General features: G+C 33.8%; 2 protein-coding genes across 2 annotated transcripts; one reads left to right on the top strand and one right to left on the bottom strand.

Moving 5' to 3' along the window:
* Positions 1 to 17,025: 17,025 nt before the first annotated feature.
* On the bottom strand, positions 17,026 to 24,458 carry LOC128988861 (uncharacterized). Its single transcript, XM_054410580.1, has 2 exons — positions 24,053 to 24,458; positions 17,026 to 17,983 (listed from the first exon to the last, which is right to left on the bottom strand). The coding sequence occupies exons 1-2, from the start codon at positions 24,192 to 24,194 to the stop codon at positions 17,163 to 17,165; spliced, it is 963 nt and encodes a 320-aa protein (XP_054266555.1). The 5' UTR covers positions 24,195 to 24,458; the 3' UTR covers positions 17,026 to 17,162.
* Positions 21,808 to 22,370, top strand: LOC128988862 (uncharacterized). Its single transcript, XM_054410581.1, has one exon. It carries the CDS (start codon positions 21,837 to 21,839, stop codon positions 22,347 to 22,349), a length of 513 nt encoding a protein of 170 aa, XP_054266556.1. The 5' UTR covers positions 21,808 to 21,836; the 3' UTR covers positions 22,350 to 22,370.
* Positions 24,459 to 24,620: the final 162 nt, after the last annotated feature.

Consider the following 24,620-nt stretch of genomic DNA (forward strand, 5'->3'; position numbering starts at 1 on the left):
TATGCGCCTAATGGTTACGGAGAAAATTAAAAAAAATGTAAATTTTAAATTCCCATGTTATTCTTATGGAGAACAAGTATAAACTGTTGTAGTTTGCTTGTTTATGAACATATTTTGATCAAATTTGGAAAATGTTTTTATTTCTTACTAACTATTAACATTTTACAAAAAAAAAAACAGTTTTACCCTCCCTGATGCAGCAAACCTAAGTACCGGTACCTACCTAATAAATGTTAAATTTTTAAGTAGACATTTTTGTGTAAATCCAAAAAGGCAAATGGAAATTCGCTTAGTCTGTAGGTTTGCTGCGGCGGGGGTATTTTGTAAATAGGCTAAAGTACCTAAGAAAACTGTCATAATAAACTTAGTAGAATAATTAAGTTATCAGGACATTTAAGTTAACTTTATGCCCAACTCACCTAAAACGTCCAATGAGACGTTTTAAACTATTCCTAGACTCCAACACTACAACGTTCTTCAATGACTTTGTCGCTGAGGCTTCCTTTGACCCTTAACTTACAATCATATATTTAACTTATATTAATACTTCTTGATTAGCATCGTAAGTTACGTGTTATTAAATTACAAATTACCTGGAAAAACAAAAATATATAACTACGTCTAATAACACTTGTAATAATATATTTACACTTATACTATTGACGTACAAGACGGTATATACAAGTTGGTAAGTAAAGTGGTGATCGATTTCGATTGGACACTCCAATCATCATCAGACCCAATAGGCGCCTATTCAAAACGTAATATTGGCGTACCCTTCAAACCTGTGCGGCTCGAAATGGCCCAGGGTTCTTTTGTTTCTGGTATGTCTATAGGACTTTTCTCGTTTCGCTATGAATCTAACAATACCAGAAGATACAGGTGGTGACAGGTGATGCTCACGCTCTGGTCAACGACCTGACCTTGGGCTACTTGGAGGGGTTTTGGCGGGCGAAAGTATGACTCATCTGGTATCGTTAGATTCATAACAAAACTAGGAAAGTTCTACAAACATATTTATGATAACCCTACCTAACATAACCGCCGCAGCACGCTGTATAAGGGTGGCCTCCCTATAATACCAAAGTACCGATGATTATTTTAACTGTTGTTTTCTGGTTTCACATACAATATGTGGAATAATTTTGTTTAATAGGCTAGTTTGTATTTGGTGCTAATAAAGTGAAAAATATGTCATAAAATACCTCAACTGGTTTCTTTTATTCTTAGGCCTATACATGTGCAGACTATTGCAAGCACAGAGTTGAAGGGCCAGTTGGTTGCTGAGTGCATGGCAACGCTGGTGGCGCTGCCTACGGATTGACAGGCAAAGCTCTCTCAAAACGCTTAATGCTTTTTACCATGTGGTTGGCATTCTGGGTTATAGTAGGCCTAGTACGTTTTCTGTGCCTACAGCTGGGCAATCTGAACTAGATATTGGAAATTTAAACACATTTTTACAATTTATTCCTAGGTTACAAATCTAAAGCCTTTTTGCCAACCTAGACACACTTTTAAAGGTAAAATGGCAAGCTTAGGATGTAGTCCCGAAAATTGTAGTGAATTTCCCATAGTAAGGAATAAGCTATTACCGCAGGTCTCATGTTAAGACCTAGACCCAGGACCGACTTAATTTCTCTCTTTGATGTCCCCAGCGTGGCCGAAAACACAATCGGTTCACATCATATATGTGTAATATGTCCGTTAGCATGTTAACTCGATTAAAAATGATCCGATTTTCATACCGGTACCTACGGTATTATTTTAGTAAAAATCCAATCATGTAAATAGAAGTTCGCTTAGTCTGCAGGGTTGCTGTAGTATTTATTTCTATTAAATCAACTTCAAAAGGTAACACTGTTAATATTTACCGTAGGGCCTATTCGTTGATGTTTGGAGAGCGTACATTTATTTATTTTTTTGTATACATAGTAAAACTACTCTGTTTCCTATTATTTAAATCACTATTAAAAGACACTAACGCCTCAATTAAAAAAAAATGGGTATTTTACAAAAAACTGCCACTTGTAACTGATCTAAATTCATGACCAAACTAACATTACACAGACAGACCCAAGTTAAATGCAGATTCCAGTGTGGACCATATGGTGACCATGTAATTGATGTCCTGGTCTTGACCTGTTTATAACCAGGTGAATGTTGGGATCTCCTTTGTTTCAATTGCCAGCTGTTGTTGGTGTTTGATTAATTTTTAAGATGTTCATCCTTTTCGCATTGTTTTATATGCCAGGAGGTTATAAAACCGATTTAGAATAGTGTTTGTTGTGATATTTGGTAGCTTTCAAACTAGGTATTGTAGTTTAAATTGTGTAACTCCTAAAAATATGAAGCATGACTTAAAAGACTGTTTACGCAAAACATTCTTGCTAGTGTTGTTTCAACTGTTTGCTTAACAATTTCCTCATGTGTCACTGTTTTCGCGGTTCTTCAAAAGGAATATCTATGGATAATTCATTGAATTAGGGCCTATATAATTTTTCTTCCGATGCTCCGTATATCATAAATCATTTGTTAGAATTCTGGTAAAAATTAGTAAATCGTCTCTAATGCATCTTCATAAATACTCTAAATATTTTAAATAATTACCTTTTTGACTGATACTGAGCTTCATGTTTTTCTATTGACTAGCTATAGGCTATGTGCTTCGCCTTCTTTTAGCTAACAACCAAAAACATTGCTTCGGTCCCAAAAGTTTAAAAACTTAATTCTAATAGGCCTATATGTTTGTTTTGTTAAATTTTTTCCACAAGTGATAGATTTAAAAGATTAGTGATAGATTTTATTTCATGGTCGGAGATATAAAAATGATATGATACCATTAAGCGTTTGATCTCAGAAGGTTTAGAAGTATTAAAACTATTTTTATTTTGAGACTTTAGTTACTCTTATTACATGTAGGCTAGCTAATTCTTGAATTAAAGAACACATGTTGTGCAGCTGTTATAAATAACCAGCTGTATGTGACTGCACTAATATTTACAGACCTCATCAAACTCTGGCAAGCTTATCCGCTGACTAATGTACAGATTGCCATTTCTGGAATACACGTGGCTTACAGTTTACGCTTCAAGATAACCTTGAACAAGGTTTACGCTTTGTTAGAATCTTGGAGTCTAACACTCCAATAATCTGCCATTTAATCTTTGGATTGGAAAGTTTTATGCCTGGCTACTTTATTTTTATTTTAGCCTTTATATTATGTGTTTTGCATTAGGATTTTTGATGTTTTTTGCAAGAACACAATTTTCAATCCCTGGTCTTTACTATTTACAGCCTTTTGTTAGGTAGCATCATTCAGCAACCCCAATGACAAATGGAATGTGGTTTCAAAATCAATCTTGCTTGGATTCGAACCAGTGACCTGCAAGAAACTATTCAAAAATTTCAATGCAAAAAATTTAACTTGCTAGTTAAGGGATATATTTTGATCAAATTTTTCAAATTTGTTTTAAGGTTTCCATAAAAATACACGTTATTATCTTCTCTCGCAGGGTATTTTAAAACGTTTTTACTAGCTCGCTTTCTTGTCCGGAACAAATTTTGCAATCAATTTTATACTAACTTCCCGATGAGGTAGAGACTTGAAACTTGAAACATAGTTCACAAATGGAAGACAATGCAATCTTATATCATTTAATTTTCATATTTCCCTTGGGCTACGCCCCATGGGCTTGTTTTTATTAGCTCGCTTTCCTACAAATTTTGATATCAATTTTAAACAAAGTTCCTGATGAGCTAGAGACTTGAAATTTGAAACATAGCTCACAAATGGATGACAATGCAATATTATATCATTTATTTTTAAATTTCCCTTGGGCTATGCCCCATGGGCTTCAACAATTTCCATGTTTACATTTTGAAAGAATGTAAATATATCAACTAATTTAAAGTCAGCTGTAGGCCTAAATACTTAAATTTGACAGTTCGAAGAGCAGAGGTTAAGAGGTACGGTACAGGTTATGCTCCCAAAAGATTCTTTATACAAACAAACATTTCAAAATAAAGATAAATAATCTGATTGCAGATATAAAGGCAATTGTTAATAATGTCAATTGTTATTTATTTAGTATTCTATAATGTAATCAATAAATTAAATAGATTTATATATTTATAGGTAGTAGGTAGGCCATACGTTCAATCTAATACATAATTATATGAAAAGAAACTCAAATAAACCTTAGATTTCCCACATGCCTCTGTCTTAATCTGATACAGATGCTTGAAATAGATTTAACATCCACACACATTAAAAACTAAAAAGTAGAAAATAATTTATAAATTAAAAACGTTTTTAAACGCACTAAAAAGTAGAAAATAATTTATAAATATGTCGAGAGTATAAATACTTGTTTGATTTAAAACTAAAAACGTGGGGTGCATGCAGTTGATAACATAATACATTAGTTCAATAGGTGAAGGTAATTGTAAATTATCTATTGCATGCACCCCACGTTTTTCGTTTTAAATCTTACAAGTATTTATACTCTCCACATATTTATAAATTATTTTCTACTTTTTTTAGTGCGTTTAAAAACGTTTTGTTTAAAAAAAGTTTTTTATTTATAAATTATTAACATTGGTATAACTAGTCCAATTAAAATATACAACCATGATCATCTGTTGTGAATCTTGTAAGTTATCTTTAAAACTTTACCAATAACAATCCCTTCGACGATACTGTGATTTCATGACTAGCCAACAACATCAGTGAGATACGACTAATAGCACTAGTGAGGTCATATTACTGCTTTGCTTGTATTAGTGGTCAGCTAACCTATTTGTTTGCCTCGTGGCTCTATGAGTGACGAGGAACAAACTCAAGGTTTATGTAAGGCTGTAAAATCATCAACATACTTTTGATGTGCAGTGGGTCGGTTATGTTGGTCTTGGCCTATTTTTCGTGCCATGAGTAGGCATTCTGCAAATAAGGCTTCAAAATCAAATTACCTAATGGTACTTGAATCTAGTTTGTTTTGAATGATAAATTTAAATATTTTGATAGGCTTATGTTAAATTTTATGTTTTTAAATTTAAATTGATAGAATATTGAATTACAAAGTTCCTTTGGTTAAAATCAGTAATTGTGAACATTTGAAAATTTAGTGTTGTCATTGTTTTTGGTAAGTTTGTAGCCAACTAAGTAGCTACTAACACATTCCATAATATTTATGACTTGAAATAACTTTTTAAAACGATCTTTGTAACTTAACAATGCTACATTAAGTTGGTTGATGTTTTTTATTCCAAATTATTCTCATAATAAGCTACTGCAAAGACAATTTTAGCTAAATTAGTTAAAAGAAGTGCAATAAGTAGTTGCACAAGCTATATTCAGTTTTATTGAAATTGTTTTGGAAAATACACATTTGAACCCTTGAGGAAAACATAAAACAAACTATAAAAAGGCATAGAGGTTATTATTACGTTGAGTCATTATAGAGTTCGCCTTGTAACTCAAAGGCTGCTGGTTTAATCTGAAGAAAAGTTTGCAACTTTTGTTTTGATTTATCTTTAATTAGTGGAATTAAGTAATCATGGCTAAAGAATCCGCTGGTTTTAGCCAGTAAAAAAGCATAAACACGATTCCCACTCACTTTTCCTTCATACGCATTTATATCTACGCACTATGAGGTATCTACAATATACTGCAATAAAAGTATTATAATCTCTCTAAAAATTAAATCGGCCCAACTATTACCCTCCACCAAAGACGTTGAGATAAATCACAACAGTGGAGAAATGTTTGATGATATTATTCTGTATGCAGCCTTGGCCAGAATCAGAATTAAGTCTAGGACTGCCTTACTTGACTGTGATTGACCAATCCAAGGGCACTCGAGCAAACCCTCTTCCCTCTTCCTGCCTCTCTCAACCATATGTCAATACCCAATATTACATTTTTCTTAACTTAACCAAGGTGTAAACACGTAATTAACGATGATGTGAAAGAATACCCTCGCAGCAGCAATCCACCAGACTAAGAGAATTTCAATCTGTCAGATTGGATTTCTACTAAAAATATTTCCATAAACAATAGCTAAATAAATAAATCTTTATTGTCACATAACGTTTACATTATATAGCAATGCCATAAAACAGGTCACATTGTCAAATAACATTAGATTTAATAAATACTTAGGATCGCTGCTATGGGAAAGGTAAATGTTTGTTTACCGAATGTTATATAGTATAGTATTAAATAAATAATTTTGCCAAATTTAATCATACAAAACAAGCAAACTGCAACAGTTTTCTCAATAGAATAGCATGTGAGTTTTAAATGTAAAATTTTTTGAATATTCTCCTTAACCTTTAACTTAATTGTACAAAAACGCTTCAATGTACAAAACTATTTGTTTTTTTAAGCTCTACATGATGGTTGCAACCAAAATGAGGAAATGTCATGTTTCAAGGGAAGATGAAAAAAACATTTTTTGAAAATTTAAAAACCCCATTAATACCTTTTCTTATGACCCAATATTGCTAGTTCGCAAACTCATTCAAATTTATCCCGCCGTACACCTTCGAGCCAAATTGAATCAAAATTGGACCAAAATTACTTGAGTTATCACACGCACGCATACACATACATATAGGCTTATAATATAAATTTGAAAGAATTGTGTTTTTTGCCTCTGGGAACATCCAAATGAAAATGTAAATCGTTACCGGGTCTAGGACTCACTGTGCCACCTACAGTAATAGCTTTTCGCAATAGGAAAATTGGCCAAAAGAGCATTTAAAAACTAAAATCACGTGGGATAGTTTTAATTTTTTCAAAACCTGTTGACGTCTACTCATTGGCATCCCTGATGTTAACCCAAATTAACAAGCTTCATTTCTGAACATAGAACTAGCTAGAGGTGCTTTGTGTTCCTGTTGTAAGATAAACTCTGAGTGGGTTTCCCTGTCTGTCTACCCTCTCCGTTGTTAGGGGAAATTATAACTTATTCACATTTCTACCACATCTCGCCTGGTCGTTTGTCATTGCTAAAGTGTTGTGGGTTTTAACATTTGAAGTAAAAAACAACTTCACGTAAGTTAACATGTGTGTGTTTGAAAGTTTAGTGATCAATATTTTTGTAGACATGTTTATGAAAATTAAACAACCTTTGCTAAAATATACAACTTATCTCTGCTTTACTTGACTTGTACCATTGACTATACACAGAGTACACTTCCCATCTAATGTAAAAATTTGAAGCCAATAAATAGGTGAAGTATAGAACTATCTCACCAGAGAGTACTAGTGTATTGGGTTAAATATTAATTGAAATCGTTGCCAACAGCTGATTGTTTTATCACTTGACACAAAATATTATCATTAGTTGGTAGACCATCTCAACAGATTGCACCACTTTAATGTTTACATTGGATGGAAAGTCTAATCTTTGTATATTGTCAATGCTCCTGTGACTATACAAAACCATATCTTCACCAAACTATTGCCTCCACATTCTTCGATCTTTTGCTACTTCGGCAGCCACATAAATACACAACAGCGTAGTAAAGTTACTAAGACTAAACTTATTAATATAGAGAACTGGAAAGGAAATTAATATTTTAATGTGATAAACCTCAAAATGTTTAGTCAACCAAAAATTGTATTCACAAAACTACAACTTAAACAGCTAACTGCATAATTCCATAGAACGAAATAGGAAAACTTTACGTAATATATAGATGAATAATATTTGCTTTGTAAGTTTAAAATAATGTTTACCTACTTTGAGTTAAGTTACATCATTGGTTATGTCACAGTTCTGTGGAAGCTTTCTTGTGTAATGATTGATTTCAGCCTTCCCTCAAGTGCTAATTCTTCCCAAAATTTATAGATTACAAATGACGAAAGTGCTACATGACAAAGTATGTAGCCTTTTTGGCAGAAAAAAGTGTAATCGAGAACCATAAAGATTGTTTACCAAATATTTCTGGTAACTTGATATGTTCATGTGATATTTCAAGGCTGAATCATATGTTGAATATGAGTGTAGGGGTTTCGGCCACTGGTTGTAAATTCAGGGGCCATATTTATGTAATCTAACTCAACATAACCTAACCAAATTTCTATATGCAGATTAGGGCCATACGTGAAATCAGATCTTTGTTAAGTCAAAAAGGATTTGATAAATTATTAATTAAAAGAAATTTGTTAGGCTACTTATAGATACAGTATTTGAAAATAATTGTAGTGAAATTTTATCAGCGTTTTTCATCGGGACAGCTGATGGTGTTTGCAAATATTAACACAATTCTCATATGAACAATATTTAAAAGGGCTTTGCTAGTGGTTTCTGAATAACAAGAATATAGGCTATAAGTGTTACCATTGACTATTTATACAGGGTGAGTTTTAAATGAGTTCCCCCCCTACTTTTTTCTACATTTCTTAAGATATCAACTCCGGACTATGTGAGATCATTGTAGAGTAGTAAGTACCCCTACTTCCTTTTGACTGGGTAAGAGTTTATGGCCGCCATCTTGGATCCGCCATATTGGATACAAAGTAATTTTTTCAAATATAAAGGTAGGGTTGTTACCCATCTTTTCAAACAAGATTTTTACGCTGAATGCGAAGCTGCAATCCGTTTAAAAAAAATCTTGATCCATTCTAAAGTTACCTATGAGAACTTTTTTTAACTTTATCTTTAGCCCATTTTAACATTGTGCTAAACTACTAAATGGTTAAATTATTTTATAAACTAAGGTTATAATATCAAAATAATGCTAGATAAAGATAAGTACGGTATACACTACCATTCATTGTCAACCTATTTTCACTTGGTTATAACGGATGTATTTTTTTTTGCCGCAATCTTGGATCCGCCATTTTGAAATGTGATAAATGATTTTAAATATAAAAATAGTGTTGTGGCCCATCATTTTGAACTACTTTTTTATATTGAACTCAATGCCGTGACCCGTTTTTTTGTTTTCAAGCTTTCTTGATGAAATATTACAATTATTTTATTTCAAATGTCAATATTTCAAAAACCAAAAATGAAAATGAAAAACGCATTGCGGCATTGAGTTCAGCATAAAAAAGTAGCTCAAAATTATGGGTCACAACACCACCTTCATATTTAAAATAATTTATCACATTTCAAAATGGCGGATCCAAGATGGCGGCCGAAAAAGTACATCCATCATAACCAAGTAAAAATTGGTCGACAATGAATGGTGGTGTATACTATCTTTATCTATCACTATTTTGATATTATGACCTTAGTTTGTAAATGCACAATGTAAAATGGGCTAAAAATAAAGTTATAAAAAGTTCTCATAACTTTAGAATAGATCAAGATTTTTTTAAACGGATTGCGGCATCGTAATCAGCGTAAAATGTTAGTTTGAGATGATGCGTCACAACCCTACCTTTACATTTGAAAAAAAAACGTTGTATCCAAGATGGCGGCCAAAAATGTATAGCCTAACCAGTCAAAATGAAGTACTTACTACTCTACAATGATTTGACATGGTCCTTAGTTAATATATTTAGAAATGTAGAAAAAAGTAAGGGGGGACTCATTTAAAACTCACCCTGTAAAAAATAAATCCTTATATAAATCCCAAAGTACACATAAACTTTAGAGAAAACTAAAAGTCACACTCCCATAAACGATATACTTAAAATGTTCGTCATGAGAGAAACCTTGCGCTTTCAAAACTATCCAAATTTCTTAAATTGCTCTTTAAGGTCGTAATTCCTTTCTAAAGGGAACTTTACCTAATGTTAAAAATACCTCAGCTGTACTTATTTGTTTGTTATTCTTTCAATTTATCACCTTATTAAAATCAGATTTGATTATTTGTTTGTATTACTGTATTCTGTTTTGTTTATTTCAGCTTAACCATGGTTTTATATATGGCTTAACTTAACCAATCAGCAGTTTTATTAATACTTATGAATTCAAACGGGGTGCTTAACAGCTAGTATATAGTCAATGGTGTTACTATTTTGAAGTGCAAGCCTTCTCCTTCTGCATGAAATTTAAGGATATTACATTGTGATATGGTTAGGAAAACTAGGGTTTAGAACACCTGCGTTCATTTGCCTTTATATTTTATATTTGAAAATAAAAATGCAAAATACTGAAATACTACCACATAATACCATACATTAAACATAAAGGCTAGTCTATGGTAATATTCATGTTTAAAATAAAATTATCATAACTGTTAATTTCAAATTTCTATGTTATTCTTATGGAGAATATTGTAAAATGTTGTAGTTTGTTTGTTTATGGATATATTTTTATCAAACTTGCCAAATTTATTTATTTTATTCTATTAATAGTTTACTAAAAAACACACTTTATTAGTTTCCCTGTAGCAGCAAGCCAAGGTATACTCTAAACCTATGTTAAATTAAATAGATTTAATTGATTTAATCATTTCAGGCAAATGGAAATTCTCTCAGTCGGCAGGTTTGCTGGGGCGGGGTATTTCAAATTGTTTGGTTATGCACTAAATTTGTGTTTGTGAGATCCCTTTGCGAATAGTGATAAGTTATTCCCCGGTGATGAATAACAGTGAAGTAACAGTGGGTCAGTATGCCAAGGCCGAAGCTGCATCACCAGTCTTTCCTCTTCCACCTTCCACCCTAACAGCAGCTATTACAGCTGATTTTAAACTGTAAAAACAGCTGATTTTAAACTGTAAAAACAGCTGATTTTAAACTGTAAAAACAGCTGATTTTAAGCTGTAGAAACAGCTGATTGTAAATTTAATGTCTCGACCAAAGGCCAATTATACTTGAGTTTGAAAATTTATTAAGCTAGGCCTAAATAATTTTATTTTATGTTTATTAGCAACAAAATTAGCTAGCTATTGGAACAATGTTTATTAATTAGCAAGGTTTGACTGATAAGTAACTGCTTGATATTGCCTGGTGTATTAACCTTTGAGTGACTGATTATAGGCCTACTTACTTTTGAATTTATGTTTTTGTTTTGGCGAGGAAATTCAATACTTATTGTGAATTTCTTTCAAATTTGTTTCCAAATGTTGAAAACAACATCCTGGATCTGAAATTTAGAATTTGTTATGGAAAAGAATAGAAATCCTTCGTAAGAATAACTTATTTTATCAAAGGAAGGTTATGTTGATGATGCTTTTAAATTGCGATTTATTTGCCAAACGATAGTATTATTTTCTTTTTACATAGTCTAGAACTAAATGTGTGAATTTAGTGCCCAACATTGAATCAAACCCCCCCCCCCCCAGCCCAAGGACCCCCCTCCAAAGATTTCTCTAAAACATAATAATAAATAAATATTTATAAGTAACCTAAAGAACAAGTTTAAATTCCATTAATGGACTAAATTCCAATTGTCAAAGTACGTATAAATGTGTTAAAAATCATGTAAAACAAAGTGATACATGTTAATATAACTGTATTACATGACACTCATACAAAACAATTTTTACTATCATATTTTAATTATTTTTGTTTTTCTAATTAATTCTACTTGCTGAACTACATATTTGTCTTATACAGTATCTCACTAACTGTACATTCGGGTGTAATCAATTAAAATAATAATTACAGCTTCCATCTACACTGCGAGTCCAAATTTTGATTGGTGGAGAAAATCTAGTAAACAAGAAAATATTAGCCTAGTGTCATCATAAAATCAACATTCTTAAATACAGTGGAACCTTGATAACAAGTGTCACTTTCTTATCCCCTTTAATTTATTTTACCCCTAATTACCTGTTATTATTTAAACCTTGATAAGATGTCAACCTTGATAACAAGTCTTATTTTATAATCCTCTTGAGAGTCTTGTTATCGAGGTTCTACTGTATCTTACCTTTTCCATGTGACGCCAAAAATGCAAACCGCATATTGCATGCTGCCGATGGTGATTAGTGTTGTGTGTTGTAAGCAGTCATTACTTGAGTTTTACTTTCCCGTCTGTGTTAACATTGTTTAGAGAGAAAGCCAGAGGAACCTCACAGGTGCACACTTTTCAATAGGAGAGCACATTTAAAATTTATCTCTCAGTTTGAAAGTTTTGTTTTAACTTTTTTTTTTATTTGAAATTGTTCTAATAGTGGTTTGTTTTACCAGAAAACTTTACCTGGTCATATAATACCCGAACTGCATAAAATTTGAAGACTAGGCAAATTTTGATTTGTCTTATTGGTAATTGGTTGGTTTGGTAATTTCCATGTACAAGTCATATATATATATATATATTTATTTATTTATGCCATATTTAAATTAAACATGTAAGTTACTCAGGTTTGCTTCTATGTGAAAGGGCAAAAGTGTTTTTGTTTTTATTTTATTTTATTATTATCAAATGAAATAAATTAATTTGGCAAATTTTATAAAAATACATCCATGAACCAGCAAAATTCTACAGTTTGTTTATTTTCTATATAAAAAAAAACATACAAATTTTTAATTTTGTCAAAGATTGACTTTTCCAAACGATGCAGTTTGAGTCAAATGACGATTTGCAACAGTGTAACAAAAAAATACAGGGTAAATTTTTAGTGTATACTTTTTTCCTCGATAACCATTAGGTTTAAAACAGTGTTTGAAAATTGTTTGGTTTTTTAAGCTCTACAAAATAGTTTAGAAAGAATTGCAAAAATGTTATGTTTTGGGGGTAAAAAATGGGGAAAACCAATTTTCACTCTAACAAATCCCGATCCCATAGTCCGATTATGGTGGTTTGTGAACTCGCCTGAATAGATGTAGGTTTACACCTTTGTACCAAATTTCATAGTAATTTTGTTAACCAACACGCACACATTTAAAAAAAAAAAAAAGAATTTGAAAAAAATAGAGAAAATCATTGATTAACAGGCCAATGAAAAATGACATAATCTTTGCCCAGTTTTAGAACGAACTTGGCAACCTTTGACTCACAAGGCATGCAATCTTTCTACTCAGTAAAACGTCATTCAGATTGGTTGTACAGTGCTGTGATTTCTTTGGATCCTTTTATTTTGCTAGGATAGGAAATGTTTCATATGTATATTTATAAAACACAACTGGCATAGCAGGTACAAATTATCTAATTAGTTTTAGCCAAATGTAGACTAATAACACAACATTTAACATGCACCGGTGGATTTTTTTAATTGCACCTCAATAAGGCATTTTACTACATTTTTGCTCATCCTTGCTGTGTTTGTGTGTGTGTCCACAACTGGTAAATAAAAGTTTATATTCCGGCTTAGCCTACAAGATGAGAGGAAACTGGATAAAATAGGCATAACTAAGACCCTATAAATAATCCATGGACATTACAGAATTTTGGTCAGTTCATAAAAAAGTGTTAAATACTCAATTCTAGAGCTATTCAACTTAGGCTGGTTTGTTACTTCTTGATTTTGTGTGTAATGGAGGTATTTTTGCAATGCAAGATAACAATCAACTAGCTGATAAACTGGAATGTCCCTGTAGTTTCATTAAAGCACGTGTAGTAAAATAATTGAAGGTGCAACCTTTTTACAATTTTGACCTTCAATCTGTGTTTTCGATATTTAAGCCATCCAATAAACAATTGAACCCCTCCAATCTGAAACACTTTGGAATGCCTATGGTGGTATTGAGGTGTCGATGTGCATGTGAGGACCTCATTTTACGGTCTGTTCCTTCAGTAAGGGTCTCTTCTCTCTATTGTACCAGAAGCTGCTTCTTCTGTATTACTTTCCCTGAGTGAAAGTTTAGCTTCTGCTTTGATGATCACAGCTTTTACCGAAACATCCTTGCCTAATCAAAGAGGTGTTTGCTTCATTGTAAATTAGTTTAGAACGATGCAGATGAATATTAGATCAATCCCCTTTACTTTATTTTTATCCAATTTCCCTATAGGGAAGTAGCTACATACCGTAGGTCTCATGGTAAGACCTAGGCCCGGGACCTATTTACTTTTTCATTTCCATTTCCCCAGAGGCCAAAAACACTATTTGTTCAATTTGTATGTACAAGATGTGTGTGTGTGTGTGTGTCCGTGAACGCGATAACTTGAGTAATTTTTGGCGGGATAAACTTGAATGAATTCGCGAACCTGCATGATCGGGCTATGGGAACGGGGTTTTATGGGGTAAAAATTTGTTTTTCTCATTCCCAAAAAATTCCTAATTTCTCTCTAGACCGTTTTAAAGAACTTAAGGTTATTAGTTACGGATAAATTCAAAATATCTCAATTTCAAAATTCCTACGTTACTCTTATGGAGAATATTGTAAATTGTAGTTTGCTTGTTTGTGGATATATTTTGATCAAACTTGGCAAATTTTGTTATTTTATACTAACCTATTATTATTTTACTAAGACTACACTTAGCAAGCATCTCTGTAGCAGCAAAACCTAGGTACTCGTTAACCTTATGTTATTTAAATACTAAACTGAAAATAAAATGGATAAAAAACAAATGGACATTCGCTTAGTCTGCAGGTTTGCTGCGGCGGGAGTTGGTCCTGTTCATAGACAACATTTGCCTGGTTTATGTCTTATGTTTTTCACTGTCTGAAACGAAAACAGTTTGTAATTCTCTGATGTAAATATGAGTAGTCGTATAGTGGTTGATTAATGATTAGTTCGAATTTTCTTAATTCGTTGAAATTGCCAGAATAATCTATGTATGACAAAACAATCTCAAAACGATTCAAAGGGCCAGAGGAAACAACCTTTCTTGTTTCTTCAAATTAACTTCGTACCAGGGGATAAGGAAATTAACGAGTCAGGTCTCAATAGTAGGAAACGACAATCCGTCGCTTAGCTTGTTTTCCTGTCCAACATGTTAGTTCAATTATGGTATTTCATTATTAGGGCGTAAAGTGACTCTTTGGCTAGGCGCACACGAGCGATTATTTTGAGGCGACTATTTCATCGGCCGATCTGTGCATCATGTATTTGAATGGAAGCGCGCACACAGGCGATTGAGAATTGCGCCGATTTTAAAATCTGGGTTTTGCCACAGATTCGTAGGCGAGGCGATTGTCGCCCGAAAATCTGTAACGTACAGATTGTTATCAGTCCGCGCACACGGTCGACTAAAAAATCGGCCAGTCGCTTGTTGTTCTCCACAGGAGTCAAGGCGGGGACACACTTGTCATACACTCTTCCGATCCTACTACGATCCGATTTGCGGGATTCCAGAAGGATCGGTGCGGGATCGGAGGGGGTGAACACACATGTCATACACGATTCCGACCCATCTCAGATTTCCTTCACCGGTCGATCAACACTTGCCAGTCTGATTTGTAAACTACGTGCAGAAGGTGGTAAAAATGTTCAAAAACTTTGGACTTCGGGATTCACCCATGATGGCGGTTTGTCTAGATGAAGAGGAAGAAAGTGAGACATCTCTGAAGGGCAGTGGAAAACGAAGAATTTGGGTTCATTCTGTATGGAAAGAAAGTTAGGTGGCTTACTTAAGTGCCCATCCTATATTAAGCACATTGGGTTTTCTCTCTCGAGTTCGATTGGCTCTTCTACCCGTCCGATTTTCATGATCGAGGTCTCAAATTGAAGGTATGCACGCACAGATTTCACATCAAGCATCGGCATATATTTATCTTAAACCATTATTCTTAAATCTTAAGAATAAAGGTGATTTAAAAAAAACAACCCATCCTGCATCCGACAAACGAATAGACTGCAGTGTCGGTGCGTGATCGGAGCCAAAATCGGAGTAGGATCGGAGTATGACGTGACGCGTGTCGGAGAGGTGTAAACAACCACGTTTAAAGTTATGTACCATTCCCCTCTCCGACAGTCGTACCACAGTATGATCGGAGTCGGATCGGAAGGGTGTATGACAAGTGTAGGCGGGGACACACTTGTCATACACCCTTCCGATCCGACTCCGATCCGATTTGCGGGAATCAAGTAGGATCGGTGCGGGATCGGAAGGGGTGAACACACATGTCATACACACTTCCGATCCATCACCGATTTCCTGCACCAGGTCGATTGTCCTTCCAAAACTCGTCAGTTGTTAGCTACGTGCAGAAGGTGAAACATGTTCAAAAACTTTGGACTTCGGGATTTAGCCATGATGGCGGTTTGTTTAGATGAAGAGGAAAGTCAGACATCTCTGGAGGACAGTGGGAAACGGAGAATTTGGGTCCATTCTGCATGGAAGGAAAGATCCTCAGAAGGAGAGTTTTCCACGATCATGCCTCATCTGTTGGACGACGAGACGAAATTTTACCAATATTTTCGAATGTCAAAGTCAACGTTCGACCAGTTGGAGCTCGAACTTAGAGAAACAATAACCAAGCAAGACTCGTACTTCAGACAACCGATCAGTCCTACACAGCGTTTGGCTGTTTTTTTGAGGTAAGTAAGGTGGTTTACTTAAGTGCCTATCTTATATAATAAACACTTTGGTTTTTATCGCTCGAGTTCGTTTGGCTCTTCTAGCCGTCCAATTTTCATTATAGAGGTCTTATTGAAGGTATGCACGCACAGATTTCACACCAAACATCGACTTATTTATATTAAACCATCACTCTTAAAACCTTAAGAATAAAGGGTGATTTTAAAAACCAAAATTGAAGGTAACACAATAATTAAACATTGGAAGGAAAACATGAAAAAATTTATTTTTTTGCCTTGAAATTTACATACCTAATCGTTGTAAACTTGCCTTGAAATTTATATAATACATGTAAACTAAGAAATCTTATAAAGTTTTTTATATTAAAAAATGTCTGTAAGAGAATAAACACAATTTATGTCTTGTTGTACAAAGAAAGAGAAAATACGAAAAGAAATCTTTTTGACTTGAATTTAAATAATAGATGTAAACTTATATAATACATGTAAACTAAGAAATCTTACAAATGTTGTTATATTAATAAATGTCTTAATAAATGAGAATAAACACGATTTTTTTATGTCTTGTAAAAAGAAAGAGAAAATACGAAAAAAATTCTTTTTGACTTGAAGTTAAATAATAGATGTAAACTTATATAATAGATGTAAACTGAGAAATCTTATAAATGTTGTTATATTAAAAAATGTCTTAATAAATGAGAATAAACACGATTTATGTCTTGTAAAAAGAAAGAGAAAATACGAAAAAAAATCTTTTTGACTTAAAAGTTACATAATAGATGTAAACTTATATACTATATGTAAACTGAGAAATCTTACAAGGTTATTATATCAATAAATGTCTGTAAGTGAATACAGAGGATTTCTTTCTTGATCTTCGGAGATGTTCGGTTGGTTTGATCCAGTGGGAACCTGATTTTGATACAAATTCCTCTCCATCCACGGTCCACCTACGTGCGAAGGTGTTGAACTAGCGGATGCCTCGTCTGATGATAAATAGGTCAAGGCGGTTCTTCGTTCATTGTTGATACGAAGCTGCTCCAGTTCGCACTCCTGTACTATATTAAAAATCTTCCCTTTCGCTGAGATTTGGAGAGCGGGATCCAGAGCTTTTAGGGATGGAGCGATTCCTGCTAAAAACGCATCAACAGGATGTTTTTCAGCAGATTGTTGACTGGGGTTTTCAGCTTCTTTTTCGGCCAATATATACGCCATCAGCTGAGATGACGCAGACTGTTGAGTTTTTAATTGTATGTTGGGGTGCTTCCTTTTACGATTTGGAAGTGCATTTTTCTTTACAACTGAAGGTCGACTGGCTGGAGTTGTGGGTGGGGGTGCTTGTAAGGGTTCTTGGATTTCGGATTCATCTGCGTAGCCACCATCTAGTGTTTGCTGTGTTTCCTGCATGTCCTCGGGGAAATTCGGCAGTTGTGAATCGTCATTAGTTGTAGACAAATCGCCCTCTTCATCTGGGACGTTACTTAATGTTTTGCGGTCACCGATGAAAGGAATCAAGAATTCGAGCATGGATTCGTACTTGTACTTGGCTTTAGATGTTGCCGCCTGACCAGATTTTGTTTTAGTTTTTTGTCGAGATCTTCGAAGGCTGTCTCGAATGCCATTCCATTTTTTCTTGCACTCTTCCTCTTGACCTGAAAAAATTTAAAGATAGTAGCTCAATAGTAGTTATAATTAAAAATACATTGCAGTCCTTAATTTATTGTGATTAATGTTATCATTAATATAATGTTTTCCTTTCAGGTTTCTAGCTACGGGAGATACATTTAAGACAATATCCTTCAGCTACAGGTTGGGAAGAAGTACAGTTGCTTCTATCGTTCATCATACGAGCCAAGCAGTTATTGAGGTTCTTTTGAACAAAGTTATGCCAGTTCCCGATGAGGACAAGTGGAATGAAATAGCAGCCGAATTTTGGGACAGGTGGCAGTTTCCCAATTGCATCGGTGCAATGGATGGTAAGCATGTGAAGATACAAGCACCAAAGTCGTCGGGAAGTCTTTACTGGAACTACAAGAAAACGTACTCCATTGTTCTTCTAGCACTAGCTGGCTGCATACAGACTGATCCGCGGTCAGAGGGTAGTTTTGGATTATTCAAACTGACCCGGGGGTCTGGTAGGTAGATAATAGGGTCGCTTGAAACATGTGATCTGATCCGCGAGTCGTTGAAGGAGGACGGGAAATTCTCGAGGCTTCTACGGGATAAATAATTTGAGCAACAGACTAAGTATTTCCTTATACAACCACTAATATGATTTAGCCTAATAGCTTATCTTAGCAATTTAGTTGATTTGGCTTAAATATTGCTATCGTATTTTATAATCTGTCACTTAGTAAAAACTAATGGTTATTTAGTACAAACCAACAGAAATACATCAATGATCATTTATATTGCTATATGGTTCTATTGAGTGATTATACCTCACCCTATGTTTTAAACGAATTTTGAAGGTTTTTTGTAATTTTAATCTTTGTATGTTATGTATTTAAGCTGAGCTCAGTGTGTGGTGAGTGCTTCACCCCAGGACCAGGGCTCTCAAAACGTCTATGTTAATCCTATAGAATGCTAAAATTTACGTGAGATTTCACGTGTATTACTCTATTTGTTACAGTGTTCTTTATACTATCCTTAAAAATAATACATCGTTTGTTGTAAATTATTGTTGGTGCCATTGTCTCTTGTTGCTTTTTAAAATTTAAAAATGTAGTTTTTTTTATTTAAGATTAGGGTATGGTTATGTATTTCTTAGTTCTTGTAAGCTTTTTATGATAACAATATATTTGTTATTAAATTGGTACGTTTGATTCTTCCAGAAAGTAATTTGATAATAATGATGGGGACGGGACGATTAGTAATATGATTTATAATATTGTAATTTTTTATTATTAATACACAAGCTATCGAATTACTTTGTAATCATACAAAAATAAAAAAAAACAAATTATATTAAATCCCTTGCGCACAATGAAAGTTATGTATTTACGTACAAGTATTCAGTACAAATTCATGTTTCTTGATTCATAATTCAACAAATAGGTTCACTACAAAGTATAGAATTGGCTCATATCTTTGACTATTAATAAAACAAAAAATAAAGTAGAAAATATAATTTATATAGTCACTAGCGCATTCTGTGGCTGGCTCATACAACTACGTTCTTTTTTAACAAAAAATTGGCTACAGCTGGTCCATATGGATCTACTTCAGTATCCAATAGTCAATGCTTGTATTTAATTTGAGTCATATTACGTAAAATATATAATATCTATCAATTTAATTCCGTAAGTGAATCGGTCCCCATTCAATATCTCGAGCTACGTAAAAGGCTGTTGAGGATTCATTTTAAAGCTTAAGGTCCAAGGACGGTGGGCAAAAATTATATCAGAATATCAGAAGTGTCAAAACCCTGCTCTACACCACAGGCCGTCAGAGATCCGGTCATTTTATAATGGAAGTACTGCTACAGTTTTTCTATAAGCTATTTTAAACATACCAGCTGATGAAAACATTGCGTATTTGTATGTTCATTGTTTTTAGTGTTCTGTTTTTAGGTAAAAACGAACAAAAAGGTTTTATGGTCAAAAACTTGACCAAAAGTATGTATTGTGCAAACTTCTCTATTTTAACCCCACGCTGTAAATAAAACATGTGATTGGAATTTCTTCCATTTGTTTTGGTTTTCTGTTTATATTTTGTTGTTATTTCGTCATCACCATAGCAACCCATAAGACCCATGTTAATTTTTTTAAATTTTAAATTCACTTTTCGTGCTTATTTGTGAGCTTAATTCAATTTATAAAGGGGTTCTGCACATCCACAGGTAAATATCTTTCATTTGGTACCAACCGCGTGTAATTCGGTCCAGTAGTATGGTCAGGCTAGCTGTCATAAGTTTGGCAAAAGTTGCTGCCATGGACCCCTAATTGTCTATATTTTATTGACAATGTGTTAAAAAGACTAGCGGCGAACTACGCGATACCCATACCAAAATACAATGGCGATTATACAATTATTAGTGGGGGGAATATTTTATACTGTTCAAGACCTACATACCTACCTTGTTTGGTGTGTATATTAATAAAAAACACTCCTGAATGATGTAAAATGCTCTAAGATCATCTATAATTTTAGTACAATCTAGACAAATCTGGAATATTCTTTCTAGAGCATTCCAGATTAACTACTATCACGCACTTCCATAGTTAATTCATTAAGCTATAAGACCTCCTAGAATATTTCAGATCGTTTTAGATAACCATTCAAATATTGAATAAAATATAATATTTTCATGTACACGCATATTGCAGGCCTACGCTGCCTTGTCCAAAACCTTTTATTTTCAGTATCCAAACCATGCGATATAGGATGTTTATATAGGAAGAGGTAATTCACAGGGAGTTGGTATACACAGGTACACTCACCCTATAAGGAATTTGACTATCGTCTTCTCTGTAAAAATGTCTTGCGTAACGATGTCTATTTGGTTGAAGAATTCCGAAAACTCGACCCGGTCGAGACTAAGTATGCAGTTTGAAAAATCTTGATATTGCTGTAAGATGTTGACTTGAGTGAGATTATTAGGATATAATAGTATAAATTTTATATTTTAACCATTGATATAGTTACTTGTACTCTGAACCGTATTGAACGCTCGTAGTCTTAGCACTAAGACTTGAAGAATTTCATAGCAACTCTCAGTGAATATTGGCAGTAAAATTGAATATTTTAAAAGTAAACATTTGTAGCCAGAGATCAACTACTCTCTAAAGGTGCGTTACAATTGCAAGGATGGTTTAGTAATGTGTATACGAGATGCTGACAGACAAACTAATATACACACGATTTATTTTCTATTTTATTTTACGATTTATTTCTATTTATTTTATTTTATGGTGATAAGATTATAAGTGGTACAAAACTGTTTACTTTTTGAATGCAAACCAAATAGCAATTAAATAAATAAATGCCGAAATGCTATCCTCATTGAATACAAAACAATTAATTGACAACCTTAATAAAAAAATTATTATGTTAACTTTTTGCCAATTGTAGAAACCGTTTGATATCGAAACTTATAGAATATTTGGACTGAATTGAATATAAATAGAAGACCAAAGTAGGCTAGCTATATTAAGCCAAATCAATTAAATTGCTAAAATTAGCTAATAGGCTAAATCATATTAGTGTGTATATAAGAAAATACTAAGTCTATTACTCAACTTATTTTTCCCGTAGAGGACGGGGAGAATTCCCATGCCTCCCTCAACGACTCGCGGGTCAGATCACATGTTTCAAGCGACCCTATTATCTACCTACCAGACCCCCGGGTCAGTTTGAATGATCGAAAACTACCCTCTAACCGCGGATCAATTCGAGCACACGCCACTAGCTGATCCGTGCTACAATTTTATTTTTGTTGACGTGGGGAGCTACGGAAGGAACGCAGACAGTGGTGTATTTTCGAAATCCAATTTCGGGAAAAAAATGCTCCGAAATGAACTAAATATCCCAGGGAACAAGTGTCTTCCAGGTACAAACACTGAACTTCCAATGGTTGTAGTGGCCGATGAGGCTTTCCCTCTCACAAACAACATCATGAGACCCTATCCTGGGAAGAATTTGACGAAAGAACAAAGAATCTTCAACTACCGATTGAGTAGGGCTAGGAGGATATCCGAAAATGTGTTCGGCATTTTAGTGCAAAAATTCCGTATGTTCCTCAGGCCTCTCCAGGGAAATCCTGATAACATAACGAGAATTATTCTCGCAGCGTGCATTTTGCACAACTTTATTCGAAATCACGAAGGCTGGAAAGTGCCAGAACTCACTCAAGGTACTGATGACACAACTCCAGGAGAGAGATCTCGTCTTCAGAGCTTCCCTCGTCGACGAGGAAGGGAAAACCACGAAGCCTTTGATGTGAGGGAACAGTTTAAAGAATTCTTCAATTCCCCGGACGGTAGTGTGGAGTGGCAAGAACGAGTTCTCATGATGTAATTTGAATTGATTTACATTCTTATTTTGCAATTGTTTTGGTTTATACTAACAGCTATGTAAATCATTTCTTTATTTGAAATACAGAAATTTGTTTACTCAATTCCTAGTTATATTTATCGTATCACGCTTTTAACCCTCTATCTAGCATTTATAAATGTTATACTGGCAGGTCACTCCTTACTTTTTATACTAACATTACTTCAGAGCCGTATATTTAATGTTCTATTAACCAAAGGATATACAATTATTTTATATTTCCTTTCTACAGGACATTACAGGAAACAATTTTACACTATTGATGGATTTAAAAAAAAATCACGACTGTTCTATTGTAAAAAAAAGAAAAAAAAAATTATTTATAAATAAAAAAGTTTTTTAAAACAAAACGTTTCCAAACGCACTAAAAAGTAGAAAATAATTTATAAATATATGGAGAGTATAAATACTTGTAGGATTTGAAACGAAAAACGTTGGGTGTATGCAATAGATAATTTACAATTACCTTCATCTATTGAACTAATGTATAATTAACAATTGCATGCACCCAACGTTTTTCGTTTTAAATCCTACAAGTATTTATACTGTCAACATATTTATAAGTTATTTTCTACTTTTTAGTTTGTAATGTGTGTGGATGTTAAATCTATTTCAAGCATCTATATTAGGTGAAGACAGAGGCATGTGGGAAATCTTAGGTTTATATGAGTTTATTTTCATATAATTATGTATTAGATTGAATGTATGGCCTACCTACTAACCATTAAAAATACAAAATATTGATTGGTTAGAAATCTAAGATATAAAACGTATTAAATAATAATGTTTTATTTAAAATAAATAAAAGTAAAAATAATCATATTTACAATTAATTATTTATATGAAAGGTGCATTTCATTTGCATGAAAAACTTGAGACTACATGAAATTAAAGATAAAAATAAATGAAATCTAGTATAAGAAAAAGATTTTCTCCAATGTTTTAATTTGTATTTTATGAATTTATTAACTACTAAAAAACAAGAACATCAACGTTTTTAGCGGGTAACAATCTAAAAAATTCACAAATTTTGGGAAAAACTATTTTAATGAATTTCAACAATACATGGTAAACAAATAAATGAAGGTAAAAAGTGTTTTTTTACCATTCAACTCGATCAAATTTGTCGGGACCACGTAAAGTTGGCAGTTGGTGGCAGCCAATCACAAGACAAGGCTAGGGCGACGTTGCCACATCGCCCGTTGACAACACTAATTAAAATATACTAAGCAATATTTTCAAATCAGCTGTCATTATTAGATTTGGCAACACCGTACCGTTCTTAATAATTAATTCAAAACCATATGGTAAATAGGCTCCTCCCTCAACTGCAAACTTACGTGGTCCCGACTGGTTTACACGTTTAAATAGAATTTAATCAAATTCAAAACATTTGCTCGAGTTATATAGTGCTACCAAAACTGAAAACAATTAGAAATCGCATAAGCACAGACCGAATGAAACATTAAACAGCTAGGAGAACAAGTGATTCAAGTGAACTAAAAAAACAACATTTGTTCCTGTAGACAGTGAAGTTAACTACGCAGTGGCCAGTGATGCAACACATTTCTTTACCAAACTAAATTTACCACGCCACATGTGTGCCATGCCTATTTACCAGGTTAAGGTTTATTTTTAAAATGTCCCTAAACTAAATTAGGTCTTACCTTCGACATTTAATTCCTTTGCCACTCTTTTCCAGATCTGTTCTTTGTGTTCCGCGTTCCGGTACAGCTCCGTGGACTGGTCGTACAACACTGGATGCTTGCGCACTTCCTCGATCAGCTCCTCTGCTTTTACAGAGCTCATTTTGAGCAAAATAGAAGTTTAAACACAATAAAAATAAAAATTTGTACAAGCAACTAGTCTAGAAACAACCCGTCCTGCATCCGACAAACAAATAGACTGCAGTGTCGGTGCGTGATCGGAACCAAAATCGGAGTAGGATCGGAGTATGACATGACGCGTGTCGGAGAGGTGTGAACAACCGCGTTCAATGTTATGTACCATTTCCCTGTCCGACAGTCGTACCGCAGTATGATCGGAGTCGGATCGGAAGGGTGTATGACAAGTGTGTCCCCGCCTTGTGTCCCCGCCTTCAGTGAACTTCAGTACTTCAGTCTGATTTGTGCTGTTTTCTTTGCTAAAAAAATGCCACAGCTGTTATAATAAAAACTGAAACTTTCAACAAACATTCTTAAAGAACTTTTTACTGTCATCTTGTAAAGTGTATAG

Source organism: Macrosteles quadrilineatus, unplaced genomic scaffold (assembly GCF_028750875.1).
Source record: "Macrosteles quadrilineatus isolate MER2022 unplaced genomic scaffold, UCM_ALF_1.0 Scaffold_3__2_contigs__length_128488019, whole genome shotgun sequence".
In the NCBI taxonomy this organism is placed as follows: Eukaryota; Metazoa; Arthropoda; class Insecta; order Hemiptera; family Cicadellidae; genus Macrosteles; species Macrosteles quadrilineatus.

Excerpts from the sequence above, each read along its gene's own strand:
- LOC128988862 (XM_054410581.1), top strand. The coding sequence starts at position 21,837 with ATGCTCCGAAATGAACTAAATATCCCAGGGAACAAGTGTCTTCCAGGT.
- LOC128988861 (XM_054410580.1), bottom strand. The coding sequence starts at position 24,194 with ATGAGCTCTGTAAAAGCAGAGGAGCTGATCGAGGAAGTGCGCAAGCAT. Across the intron at positions 17,984-24,052 it reads AAAGGAATTAAATGTCGAAG|GTCAAGAGGAAGAGTGCAAG; the intron begins GTAAGACCTAAT and ends AAATTTTTTCAG.